We start from the raw sequence: 14,380 nt of genomic DNA, 5'->3' as shown, positions 1-14,380 counted from the left end.
GACCACACAATGTTGCTTTGATACGTTTAATTAAACATGTTTTTTTTTAAACCCAAAAGCTTTTGGCAGGCCTTGAGTCAGATATGCAAGTAGATTGATTTTTTTTTTCAGTTGCTGGCAATGGTTTCCTGAACCCAGTCAGTATAGCGGCACACAGCAGCATACACCCCAGGAGCGCCAGCTTCAGCACAGCCATAACCCCACGACACAACTCCATACAGCTCTCCGTTACAAACCAGAGGGCCACCAGAATCACCCTGAAAGAGAGCATATTCAAGGTATTATACTCATACAATCCTAAAATAGGCTTATAAAAAGAATGCCCTGATGTTTGTGTGTTGCTGAAACTTTTTCTAATTTTATTTGTTTGAGGAGGAAAAGATGTGTGCACCTGACAGGAGTCTTTGCCTCCTTCCAGGAAACCAGCACAGAACATGTTATCAGTGATCATGTGGCCATAGGCATCCACACACTGGGACTGGGAGAGCACCGGGAGGTCCAGGCATTGCAGAAGTGACGCGTAGTTAACTGAAGAATATAGAACAAATACATCAGCAATAAAAAATGATACAAGTGAATAAAACAAACTACTTCAGTTGTGTTGTTCATGTCATTTTTCAAATTCAGCTCCCCTGGATAAAATTCAGCAACTCACTCCTAACGTTGCATACATAACAGTATGGCTGGTCCTATATTTTTCATTTTTCTACAAGTATCCAAACCAAACTTGGCTAAAGGGAAGCAGAATTTTATAGACCCTTTCAACAATAAAAACAAAAACAATGCCTGAACGTTCTATTTGGGCCCCAATCTACTTCCTCTGCATTAAGATAACATATGGAATGTTAAAAAGGAAGTCTTGTGGGGCCAACTATGATGCTGATAATGGAACTCTCTTGAAAGGGTCCAAACTAGTCACACCGAACGTGATCACCCTCCTTCTTCTCACCTCCGGTGTTGATCTGATTGCCCCAGCCAGACACGAGACACTTGGCGCTTGGCTGGGCACAGCTGGTAGCCAGTGGAATGGGCTGGACGTACTGGTTGAAGACGGCTGGCTCGCTCAGCTTGATCAGCATGAAGTCGTTGTCGTAGCCATTGTCATCGTAGGCAGGGTGGGGGATAACCTTCTCTGCCCAGATACGCTGCTCTGTGCCCTCCTCTTTGAACAGGTGGTGCTCTCCCAGGTGAAGGGCCAGGCGAGGAGCACTAAAAAAGTCACCAGGTAGATTAGAACAGTCTTGGAATACACTCTGAAGGAATTAGCCTTTTATTTGCAGGGTAGTTTCACAAATCGGCTATAGGAGAGTCACATCAGTACGTCTAAGATATGATACATGTAAACTTTGAGAAATGACAAATATTTGATGCTTGCAGAAGTGACTTTTTGGAAACGGAAAATAAATAAAATACAATGTGTACACAAATATATGGGTTACTATCATAGTGGTATCGCAGGTTAGCCTAGACATATGAAAAATGGATGGAAAAAAAACTTCATCAATGTCATGGGTTATGCACTCAACTGTGCATACAGCAACAGCAACAGACGGAGTGAATACTCACGAGACATAGCAGTGTGCAGCAGAAACAGCCCATCTCTCATTGATCATCGAGGCCCCACACCAACGATTTCCATCATCGTAAGTCAGATAGACCTGCCATGGCTGAGAGTGTGGTGCACACTCATACCCTCCAATGATCCTATCCCCATCACCACGGCATTCTGCTCCAGCATAGCAATTTATGTTTACGTTTTTAGCAGACACTTTACTCCAGAGTGACTTACAATGGCGTGAATAAAGATTATGTTAAGATTACATCATCATAACTCATATAGCCTAAAACGATAAATTAAAAAAATACAAAAATACCAATAGTTGTTACCACTTCTTGAGTATGCTGATATATATATATATATACACATACATACATATATACATACACACACACACACACACACACTGCTCAAAACAATTAAGGGAACACTTGTACTTGTCAGAACAGTGTCAAACAGTGTCAGAGTACCGATCCAGTGTATGATTAAGGTGCTCCCTTAATTCTTTTGAGCAATATATATATATATATATATATATATATATATATATATATATATATATATTTATTAAGCTTAAATCACTATACCCCATGATTGAATGAACTTACCCGCTGCCAGTACAAGCAAAGCAAACAAGACAGTCTTCATTGCTACACAAACTGGTAACTGGAGAGTGACTCGGGGGGCTGTGAAATCAATGGCTTTCACCATATGTACGGTTCCCATTCTGTACCAATTAATCAACCAGAAAAATATTATCAATTAAAACGACCAATGGAAAAATACCATAGATTAGTTCAGTACACCGAGCCACCTGTTCAAACTCTTCTTATCAAGCCATGTTATCAGTGGCCACTGGTTCTAACTAGCTTTCCGAACAGCAGTCACATAGAGAAGTGCATGGAGTCCGAGCGACCACAAAATGTTACAACAATTTAATCAAATGCAAATCATTTATTGAATTTCTTTTCATGGAGTTAGTGTTATAAAAGGTGAGAGCATAAATCAACTTTACTCAAATCAACTAACATAAATCTGGGGGGAAACAGAAAATAAACTGCTCTTAGAATATATCATGGTCATAACAATCATAGACATCAACAGTGACCAGACATAGACAAAGACATCCATACATCGGAGAAATCAAAATTAGTCAATGCAAAGGACTAAGTCACAATAAAGAGATAACGAAAATATTAATCAAGGCTTTTAAGAATAGTGCCACTGCTGGAGACAACAGTATAAAAGGCCCTAAACTAGAAGCAACTGTATGTAGAAACACACTTCATATCAGGTGAATCTTAACAGCTGAAGTCTTGCGTCACCTACACATGCTATTCCGCCCTTTCACTGAGGTCTTACTGTACAGGCAATTGTGAAAAAATATAGACATCTTAGGTCTTTAGATACATCAATTACAGTCATCCCATTTAGTAAAAAGGCACTACAGATAGGCACACTAAAACAACAAGTCAGAGCACAGCTGCATATGATTATGAACAAGATTAAGACTAGTATACACCATCGAACATATGGTGATAATGAGTCCCGTCCTGTCTTGGATTTACAATACAGACAATATTGTTCTGAAGCACTGGACAAAATGGACAAAAAGCTCCAAGCAACTTACTGCATATATCTGTTGCTACATGCCATCTATACTACATTCATTTGAAAAAGAGTAAGTCAAAATAAATGAGGACTCTGATGTGTTCCTGAATTTTCAAAAGTGACAGTGACGGTAAATGACGACTAGATGAGGTGGACAGTAGTCAACCTCTCAAGCCCAAATCCCTGTATTACATAACTCACAGCTCACCACTGGCATGTTTCATGTAATGCAGGTGAAGCTCTGCCTCTTGGTAGAAAGAGGTCCCACATTCAAAGCACCTCCATTCCTCTACCTGTTGCAGAGGTGCAGATACCTGTCCTGTGAATACCACATCATCCTCATCCTCATCTTCCTCACAATGGCCACCTCCTCTCTGCACCACGGCATTTCCTGTTATCTCCATCGACTCTCCCTGTTCCTCCTCTTCTTCTTCTGATGAGTTAGAATTTACAAAGAACTTTGCACTTGTATCATTGCTCACTGAAGAATCCGATTCAGAACCCTCCTTGTTGCCATTGTAACAGACAACCTCTTCACTCTCCTCTGACCCAGAACCTAGCATTGCTTCTGCCTCATGATGGGCCTGCCACAAAAACTTGTCAGGTGTCTGGACTTGTTCCTTTGAACCCTTGTTGCCAATGAACTTTTTAAGCTTTTCCATCATACTAACCTTTTTATCCTCATGGTTAGTGCTCTTCCCCTGGTCCAGCTGTTCATTGGTACCCTCCATGTGCACACTTAGATGCGTCTTATGGTGTTTCATCAGGCTGTCCAGCTGGGGAAAATCCTTATAGCAGAATTTGCAGTTGTACGGCTTGAATCCTGTGTGAGTGTTGCAATGGTAGAGCAACTCGGAGGCCACTCTGAAGGACTTGAAGCATATGTTACACCGGTGACGTTTCATGTCATGGTGAAGCAGATGCGTATCCAGGGATTCAGCGTCCTTGAAGCCCTCGGAACAAGAGAGGCACCAAAATTGCTTCTTCTTGTGAATTTCCTTGTGCTCTAGCCAGGACTGAGTAGACTGGAAAGACTTCTTGCACTGGTCACAATGGTGTTCTGGGGGTTTACTTGCCACCACAGGAGTTTTGCGCACGCTCACCACAGGGGTTTTGTGCACTCTCATGTGCAAAAATAAAGCATTTGCACGTTTGAAGAGCTTCCCACAGAGTAGGCAGGGGTGGATCTCTCTCTGCACCTCGGTGTGTGTCTTCTGGTGGTTTCTGAACGACTCCAGGTAGTAATACACTTTTTCACAGATCTTACAGGTATAGACTTGATTGCTGCTTCCGTAGACTGGCTTCTCTTCCTGCGACAGCATGGCAACGCGAGGGCGAACCTTCACAATCTCAGAGGGTTTGATCTGGCAAGTACTATCAAAAAAATCCTCCTCCTCCTCCTCCTCCTCCTCCTCCCCCTTATCTTCAAAACCAACAACATCAACTTCCTCATCCTCATCTTTAACGTCAATTCTGTCTTCATCTCTCCTCCTTTTCCCGCCGTTTTGGTTCTGAGGCTGCAGGGGACGCTTCCTTGCTGTGGCCTCCTCTTCTACGTGTTTGCGAAGGTGGATCTTGAAGGCTTCCCAGCGTGTGAACTGCTGCCCACAGTCCTGGCACCTCATGCTACGCAGCTTCACTACGGGAGGGGAGAAACATTATAGGCCAGTTAACCAAACAGTTTTACTACACACAAAACATTGACAGATGAGCAGAATTATTAAGTAACCTAATTCCCCGAGTTATGTGTAAAGTAAAAATTAGCTTGGCTCAAGGTTAGTGATACTTAGGCTTACTTCGACACAAATGCACCCTCTGAATGTTTATGAATGTCTAAATGTCTTTCTCCAGCATATGCAGGTTAAATATACTCTTTCGCATATGTGCAACATGCACTTTAATAAAGCCAACTGTAACAACACATCTTATTACAAAAAAACATTGAGAAACAAACGATGAGTATCTTTGAATAGTGCTTTATTTAGGCTTTGCATACAATCAGGATAGTTCAAAGAAGTAACCTAGTAGAGATCACTCTAACCAATGCATTTTTACATGTAAGATTTATAAGCATGAAACTTGTCTCTAAACCCATTAAACTTCAGATTACATGATGTGTACTTCTGGTCTGGAGTGGCAAATCTACCCAGGTTTCAGGGATAAAACTTCAAAAGCAAGTGTAGACTGTTTAAGGATGAGCTGAGCAGACCTAAAGCCAATATCAGACTTCTCCAAGGCCTTATATTTGATGACTTTTAAGTCAAAGTATTAATGCTGGATAGTTCAACAGATATGTACCATAAACAAGAGAAATATGTACTCAAGTTGTGCTTCAAGGACTGAAATAATTAATGACAAGCATATATTTCAAGTGTTTTTTAGAAATTATTTACAAATGACAATTGTATGACCACTGTCTCACTAATCAACATCAAAGCACATTAAGGGCAATAAATGCCATATAACTAGTCACTAGATAGGACAATCCTTCAATCCCTGACAATGTACAGTCAAAGCCCATTGATGAGTATTTCAAATGAGAGTATATTTGTGGGGGAACATAGCAGATAACTCCGAGAATTTCAAACAAGGTGTCCCAATGAAACACACAGTGCAAAGATTCTCTTCTCACTGAACTGGCAGAAACCAACTTACTGAACCCACAACAGGGACAAACATGCATATTTTGTCTTGAATTGTTTTATTCACTTGCCATCAGTTTCATGAAACAAACCTGTATTGGTTTTAGTTCATTTTGATGCTTAGTTTGTAGTTAATGCTGTAATAATAAAAATCAGTAACTTATCACTAATTAGATAAGTAACTCGATCTATGGGAAAGCAAGATAAAGAATAAACAAAAGTGTTAGAAATCTTTCCTCAAATCCAGAGTAATGGAGATGCCATTCTTCTCCATTGGGTATCATCAAAAGATATCCCTTTGAATTCTAGCTTTTAAAAGGGTATAGATTTATGAAGCTACCCCACTAGGTGGCACCAGTGTACAGAAAATCTGTATGAGGTAAGACAAGAAACAACCCTAAACCTCACTAACTTAAACAAAACAGATTCATTTAGCTGCTACAATTATTCTATAATTTTTGACTGATTTGAAATCAACACAAACAAAAAAACATTGTTTCATTTAAATCAACAATAACAGAACATCATTAATATCAAACACAAGAAACATTACAAGCCAGCTAGTTTTGGACTAACAGTAGAGCATGTGTAGTGTTCATAATATGGGGAGAGGGATGTAAAATGAATAAAAATAGCCTGATGGGGAGTCAAGTATATTAAGTTAGTAGTCCTAATCACAAAAGGGTAGAAAAGAGAGAGCATATATCCACACACACACACACACACACACACACACACACACACACACACATCAAATTTACATGGGTAATGCAAAACAAGGTCAGGACGAGGGGCACAGTTGCAAGTCTAGCACTAAAGAATAGTTTTAAGTGATGGTTGCACTTGGTAGTTATGACCATATGGAAAAAGTATATAGCACCCCATTACCTAAAATAACTTATTTGACAAAAGTGTTATATGTAATAAAAGAACTGATCACTACACAGGAAATATAGATCTCAAAGTACTTTTTGTCCAGCGCAAAAATTTAGCCTGAGAAATAAACATTGACTTCCCATAGTAAAAACCTGAAGTCACATTTTACTCACAAAGACTACATGTCTCAATAAAGAACTTGTTTTTGACAGAAGATCAAATTAGATCCTCTAAATCATAGCGTCTTCATACAAACATTCATTCTTTAACCCAAAGACATTCTTTTAATATCTTCAAATCAGTATTCTCCACGTGCATGTTCTATGTAGTGCTGATGCAACTCAGTCTCTTGACCAAAAGACAATCCACACTCGATGCATGTTAAGCTGTCACTGTGTCTAACGGGCGGTTCAGAACCAGAATCTTTCTGTTCTTTTTCACCCATGCATTCCTGGTGGTGATCAATGAGATCCCGGATCTCAGTGAAGGTAAGGGGGCACAGGGTGCAATGGTAAGTGGGCTGATCTTGGTTAGTCTTATTATGCTGGTCTTGGAAAGACTTAGTATGCTGAGCCTGGTGCTGCTGCAAGGCCATGGGAGACAGGAAAGACTTGCCACAGTGCTGACACTTGTGGCCCTTTTGAGGGGGAGGAGGTGCAACAGGTTTAGCTGCAGACGGCTTAATTTGAGACGGAGAGTTCTTTTTCTCTGGGCTGGGAAGTGGGGGTTGAGGTTTGGGCTTGAGCCCAGGTGAGACTGAGGTACTGAGCCTGTATCTTAGTTCAGTGGGCAGCCGTTTACGGACCTCGTCGTGCCAGGAGAGGTGCTGCTGCAGCTGGGCCTCTGTCCAGTAGCCCCGGCAACAGAGGGCACAGCAGAAAGGCCGTGTCTTTGCTACGTCCTTATGAGCCTTCAACTGCTCCTCACTAGGGAAAGCTTTTCCGCACTTGTGGCACTTGAAGAAGCACTTGCTAACCAGCTCCACAGGTCTGCGTGGAACGGCAGTTTCTTCCACTTTTACTTTTGTGACTAGGGGTTTGGGGGGCTCAACCTTTACAGCTTTGCGAGGCTCAACCTTTACTGCTTTGCGGGGTTCAATCTTTACTGCTTTGCGGGGTTCAATCTTTACTGTTTTGCGAGGTTCAGCCTTCACTGCTTTGCGGGGCTCAACCTTCACTGATTTGCATGTCTTTCGGTGATTGTAAAGGGCTCCCTGAGAACTGTACCGTTTTTCACAATCAGGGCAAGGGAAGGGTTTCAGGGGCACCAATGGCACGGCGGGCGCAACAGGCTCAACTGGTTTCCTGTGCGCCTGCCATTTGTGTGCTCGCAGTCCTCTGATTTTAGGGAAATTCTTTGGGCAGTGGGGACACTGATGAACTTTCAGTTTCAAGTTGTTCTTTTTTGATGGGGGGGTGTTTGATGGGTTTGCATTGGTTGGCGTTTGAGATTGAACTGATGGGTCTTTAAGGGAAGGGACATGGAGGGATGATTTTTCAGAAATGGGCACTGTTGAGTTGGCATGGTGATTCTCAAAATGCATTGCCAACTGTGTGCCACTAAAAAAGGTCATGTCACATTCTGGACAAGATAAAGAGCTTGCTGAGGGCGTAGCATTTGACTCAGGGAGCAGATCTGCTGTTTGGGACTTTCCAAATGGCTTTTCTTCGAGCGGGGGGTGGTGTTTTTGATGCCGTCGTAGAACACACAAATAGAAGAATCCCTTGCCACAGAGATTACAAAGAAACGGCCCATTGTCAACAGATTTTTTAACTGAAGTTTCCTCCTCTTTCGACAAAAATCCAGCAAATTTTTTATCAGTGTGCCATCGCCTGTGAGTCCCTAAAGCGGAATTATTTGTAAAATGTCTACCACAGTCAGTGCAAGTAAATGGATATTTGCCAGATTTCTGTTCTGTGGTCAAGTTTGCCCCTCGACTAAGTCTGGAAATTTTTGATTTGACCAGATGAGTGTGACTCTTAAGATGGATTCTTTTATGAAAATTAAGTGCTCCTACAACAGCAAAGCTTCTCCCGCAGACAGCACATTTATATTTCAGATCAACTGTTTTTGGTTCTGAGGAAATCTGGGGAACAGTATCAGATTTAGATGCATTCTGTAAATTATTGGGCATATTAGACTCTGATTTCTCTGCACCCTCTGTGGTCGGCACTTGATCCGCCTTGTTCTCTTTAGTTTGTCCACATTTCTTTTTATGTTTTTGTAACTTCGCTTCATTTTGAAATTTATTGGGACAGGTTGGGCACTGCAGCTCTTCTCTAGCTTCAGATTTTGATAAAGAAAAGCCAGCCTCGTACCCATGACTTCTCATGTGGAACTGGAGAGCCATTGCACGGGAGAAGAGTTTCCCACAATGTGTGCAGCTGTATGAATTCTTTTTTACTTGCTCTACCTGAAAATCAAAGGACTTGATTGGTGGAGGATTAGTTTGGGCGTCCCCATGCACAAGCTGGTGTTTCAGGAAACAGGTGAGTAAGCGATAAGACTTGCCACATTCTCCGCAGGTATGCACCTCCGTCGTCTTCTGTTTATGTCGCTGCATATGCCAAGCCAGACTACCCCTTTTCCGAAACTTGTGCCCACAAATAGGGCAGGAGACACGACGGGGACGGCCATTAACAGGGTTATTGGGGTCAGATTTCACAGTTGCACACTGTGGATGGTACTGCTTGTGATGAGACAAGGCTCCAAAGGACCAAAAGCTCTTCCCGCATCGCTTACACTGGTGAACCTTTGGGCCGAGTAGAGTTTTCTTTGGGTTAAAAGCCTCTTTTTTCACCTCAGGTGCTGGCTTGGCCTTAACAATTTTTCCAGGGTAACATGTCTTTCTATGGTTGTACAGACCACTGGCATTAGAATAGCTCTTGTCACAGTTCTGGCATGCAAACGGTTTCTTTTCACTGTTATGATGCTGCTGATGGGAATGCAGGGCAGAGAGTCGAGAAAAGCGCATTCCACATTCATCACATTTAAAGCTGTTCTTTTTAAGCTCCGCAAGCTGGTACGAGATTGATTTGTAAGGGGTTCTCTCTTCGTGTTTCCCCAAGTGGGCATTATGTGCAGGCATTGAGTAACTTTTATGGCCACAGATATCACAGACAAAGTGGCGTTTCACTACAGAACTGGTGGCAGAAATCTTCCTCTTAACGCATGCTTTTTTACCCATCCCTCCTCTGTGCCACAGTCTATGACAACGTAGGCCACCGGCACTTTCAAACTGTCTGCCACACTCTGGACACTCAAAATTCACAATCTGTTGAGGTTCACTTCTGTACAAGCCTTTCCCCTTTATATTTTGGTCATTAACAGGAGCAAAGTTCACCTTCACAATTTTCACATTAGCCTCAGGTTTGTATTGCTGTGGTGACGTGGGTGGGTTATAATGCTGTGTTGATGTAGGTGCATCATTCTGTGTTGTAAGAGGAGGCAACTCCTCTCTTTCATCAGCATCAGATTCACACACCAATTCCAGGTCAGGATTCTGGTCCTGTTCTAGCTCGTCCTCACTTCCAAACAATGAGCCGTCTGATGCAGTTACACTAACAACCTCTACATTCAAGTCTGCCGTCTCATTTCCCTCTTCCATGTAATCTGTCTCACTGCTGTTGAGTTCAGCGGTAACATCTGCACTAACATCTTGTGAATAAGCCATTGCCCCAATAGCAAAGTTCGCAGCTTGCTCTTTGTTGGACAAGTACAGCTTTTGAGGTGATGGAGGGGTCACGTTGGATGTTTGAGCTGGAGTTTCTAAAATGTCGCTGTAGACATCTGTATGGCAAAGCTGGTGAGACTGGAGAGCTGAGGCTCTGGAGAACCGCCGTCCACAATCCTGACATTCAAACGCTTTTTTCTGCAGCTGACACACTTGATGAAGGAAAGACTTTGCAGGTGCCTCCTCACTGTGAGCCAATCTTTGATGCTTGTGGAAAAAGGTGAGTGAGGTAAAAGACTTGCCACACTCCTCACACTTGAGGGAGACGCCACTACTGCGAATCATGTCGCGCCTTCTGTGCCAACGTTCATGGCATGCCAGTGCCACTGGGCTCACAAACTGCTTCTCACACTGTGAGCACTTGAACGGCAGCTTACTTTCCTGCTTGATTACTTTGACAACAGTGGGGTTACATACAGAGCTAAAGCGTTGATGTGTGCTTAAGCCACACAATGTGCGAAAAGATCGGCCACATTGACAAGCATATGGTGTGGGTGTTTTTTGCCTTTCATCTGTCGCCTTTTGGCTTTCATCTACTGTCTCAGTGGCTTGGTCGGAACCTTCATTTTCATTTGCAGGTTCCTGTGCCACTGGTGCCTTTCCTGCAGCACCAGGTCGAGGTTTGATCAGTTTCACCTCATGGCAGCGGCGATGGGCATCGAGAGCTGAAGCACGAGAGTATGAACGGCCACAAGTAGGGCACTGGAACGACTTCTTTTTGAGGTCTGCTAACTGATGAAACACAGACTTTGAGGCCTGTTTGTGGGACCGTTGATGGTTGAGATACTGGCCAATGGTATAATATGTCTTACCACAGTCTTGACACTCATAAAAACGCTGCTTTGCACCAGGTTGCCCATAACTGTTCTCGTGACCGTGCCTCAGTGACTGATTACGATGCTTCAGTTGATGACTGAAAAAGCCACGTGAACTTGAAAATTTGCGCCCGCAAAGAGCACAGCACAGAGTCCGCCGCCCGCCATCCTGAGAGACAAGAAGGTCGTCGAACTGAGAGTCACTGTCCAGGCACACAATAGGACCGTCGTGGGTGTGCGCGCGACGGTGCTCCAGGTAGATCTCTTTGTCCCCGAAGGTCTCGCCACAATCCACACAGCGGAGTTGCCACTCCCCTAGAAATAGAAAGGGAAAAATAGGAGGTCAGGGCGACTCCTGTTGCCAGAGAAAAGAGAAAAGGATAAAAAAAAAAGTATAGCAGCATAAGGCTAAAAAATGGATTACCTTGTTTCATCAATATATTTCCCTCCTTTCGTTTTAAATAATAATAAAGAAAACGCCACTGTCTTAAAAACACAGATGTTTATTAAATTATTTGCACACAAATTGGTTTGCACATGACAGAGAAGTTATTGTATCAAAGAAACAAAAACATTCTGAGCTGAAAACAACACCTTCACATGTGATTTGTTAACATTCATTGCATTACTGAGGCAACAAAAAGACTGTTACACAGAAAGTACTGATAATGAAACCAATGTCCTTGAAATAAAACAACAATAGCCCTCACAGTTTAGCAATCACTTTTCAGTATGCATTAGCTTTCCAGTGCATTTATCTATTGTGGCAAGATAAAGAATATGTATGGACAGAAATGATCCATAGACACAGCACTGGGTTTGGTCAGCTTTCCAAATTTGGGAGGGCCAAAAATACAGCAAGGGCTATATTAAATGATGAATGACATAACTACAAATTCACATGGGCAATTCATAAAGTTCATGCTTAAAACAAAACATATATAGAAATGTAAACCTTAAAATCACAATTTAATAAGAAGAGAAATAAATTAAATTGAAAATGTAGCCTGATATTGTATCATTTTGCAGGGAATTATTGAATGAACATCAGGTGCATGCATCTCTGCAAAACCTTATCATCTGCTAATGTATCATTTCGTTTCTTTACACTGATGCCACCTATTATAATTATTATTATTTTGGTATTTTGAATAGGCGCAACTTGAAGTCACTACAGTATTATTATTACAAGTCTGTCTACTCCCTAGTCCGTGGTGCACACTGCAAATGGAGGCTGATAGGCTACTGGAAGCACTGTTTTGTTACGCTACTGGCTTCACAACCAACCGACTGTAGACTGTTGTTACAGATAAGCTAACTCTTGCAAGTCCAAGCACGGGCGCGATTAAAACCAGAAGCAAATGACAACTCAAAACCAGTCAAGTCAAGAGTTGAAAAGACCTGTTAGGTCTTCAGAAATGTTGCATTTAGAGCAAAACTTTGTAAGTTAGTGATGTTTCTCAGCTAGCTAAGTAGCAAGCTAGCAGACTAGCTAAACAGATGTTAGCCGTGGACGGTTGCTAACCGAGCTCAATTAATGTTTCTTTCCTACAAGACTATTTTTTAACACATTTTAGCCATTATTGGTAGTTATGCATCCCAATAAAAGCTTAATGCTATCAAATGACTTATTGAGAAGAATGCATGGCTAACGTTAATTATCTACTAGTCACAGTTAAAGTCGAGAAGACAGTTTGTTGATAGCACACGTTAACAGTTTGGTATGGTTCATTTACTAAAAGAAAGCGGTTCGTTATTATAGGAGACAACCATTTCCAACCACGCCTGCTAATAACAATAACCTTATTTCCCTTGCACATGCTTTACTAATGTTTCGCAATATCACCTTGGTTCAATGCAACTGTTAGACATATAGCCAACATTACATATGGGGCCGACAAACATCAGTTGTCACTAGCCAGCCAGCTTTAACGTTACACGAAAGCTAATTAGCTAAAAGTCGGGACATGCATTTGCTAACATGTTTACTCACCATCAACATTTTCTTCTTGGGTGGACTCATTCCCATTATCAGCAGCGGTCTCCTCCGACTCTACACCGACATCACTTAAGTTTATCTGCATATATTCTTCATCCTCAATCCGCTCTTCTTTTATTATAATGGATGGCATGGCGTTCATCCCATCCATCTCGGCGTGGTTCTTAGATGTAGCTGGGCCACTAAGCTTTGAGTCTACGAATGCACCTAGATCATCTGCTTTAATTTGGTTGGGGTCGCTAGGTACTCCAGCATTACAGGTACCCTCTTCGTTTTCTTTTGAAAGTACAACAACATTTCCTTGCAATGTGCCACCTTTTTCGGAATAAACAGCAGCCATGATGACTCTATTCCACTCCAGGGGCCCCTCGCGCTTCCCTGCAACACAACCACAGGGGTGGGTGCAGAAAACAGAGAGCAGAGAACGGCTATGCTATGCTAGGCTATGCTATGCTATGCTATGAACACACAACAGTGCGGAAACACTTCGGCGGCCCCAGGAAATTACGTCCAACAACTTCCCTAACTTAGTCTTAAAATGGCTTGAAATGGCGCGACTACAATTGTATTATGTTTTTATTATTGTGAAATGGCACAATGGTAGGAACACAAAGAATCTGGTCCCACTTCAAAGAGAAACAGCATTTCTCTTTCCCATATAAAAACAGATATAGCCACGGTTGTTAAACGTTGCATAATGTGTTAATAGCTCTCAATATATTAAATAACAAATATAGTTATTTTTTAACCAAAACAGGTTATCGCAGATATTGGGACCATGTTGCACAAATTAAGCCGAGGCTACTTCATAACATTGTGAAATTGCATTCCTTATTTAGAAACCCTTTTCATAAAGTAGACACAGTATGGAAGGAAGCAGCAAAGGAAGAACAGTGATATCATGAATGTGTTCTTCAGCTAGGCCTACAAATCATAGTAGCCCACCACAGTATTTGGGGATGTATGAAAAAACGTTTAAAAAAAATAAATAAATAATAATAAAAAAAGAAGGGTGGTATGGAGTTCCCTTAAATCACCATGACACTAGCAGTGTTATAGTTTTTGCTTAGGACCTACATTAATGTAAAGCCGCAAAATCCAGATTTAACAATAATGATGTCATCCTGAAATCATAATTAGGCTAAA

At 41.9% G+C, this 14,380-nt stretch overlaps 1 protein-coding gene across 3 annotated transcripts; it reads right to left on the bottom strand.

The window, feature by feature from the left end:
• Positions 1 to 12: 12 nt before the first annotated feature.
• Positions 13 to 13,724, bottom strand: LOC125306589 (trypsin-like). 3 transcript variants are annotated; one of them, XM_048262047.1, is made up of 6 exons: positions 13,229 to 13,724; positions 2,167 to 4,808; positions 1,567 to 1,726; positions 950 to 1,209; positions 392 to 528; positions 13 to 257 (listed from the first exon to the last, which is right to left on the bottom strand). In XM_048262047.1, exons 2-6 carry the CDS (start codon positions 2,282 to 2,284, stop codon positions 108 to 110), a joined length of 825 nt encoding a protein of 274 aa, XP_048118004.1. In that variant the 5' UTR covers positions 2,285 to 4,808; positions 13,229 to 13,724; the 3' UTR covers positions 13 to 107. The 3 variants fall into 3 exon arrangements, 2 of the variants coding, with proteins under 2 accessions (XP_048118004.1, XP_048118003.1); XR_007195575.1 differs by lacking the exons at positions 13 to 257; positions 392 to 528; positions 950 to 1,209 and having other exon boundaries at positions 1,629 to 1,726; XM_048262046.1 differs by lacking the exons at positions 13 to 257; positions 392 to 528; positions 950 to 1,209; positions 1,567 to 1,726; positions 2,167 to 4,808 and adding an exon at positions 5,130 to 11,550.
• Between the last annotated feature and the right edge of the window lie 656 nt (positions 13,725 to 14,380).

This window comes from Alosa alosa, chromosome 13 (assembly GCF_017589495.1).
Source record: "Alosa alosa isolate M-15738 ecotype Scorff River chromosome 13, AALO_Geno_1.1, whole genome shotgun sequence".
In the NCBI taxonomy this organism is placed as follows: Eukaryota; Metazoa; Chordata; class Actinopteri; order Clupeiformes; family Clupeidae; genus Alosa; species Alosa alosa.
Note: the sequence above shows the minus strand (reverse complement) of the source record. Positions and strands in the feature narration are given on the sequence as shown.

Bases quoted from the DNA above. Each gene is read 5' to 3' on its own strand.
- LOC125306589 (XM_048262046.1), bottom strand. From the start codon at position 13,574: ATGGCTGCTGTTTATTCCGAAAAAGGTGGCACATTGCAAGGAAATGTT. The intron at 11,551-13,228 runs GTGAGTAAACAT...TTCTATTTCTAG, and splicing joins CCAAGAAGAAAATGTTGATG to GGGAGTGGCAACTCCGCTGT.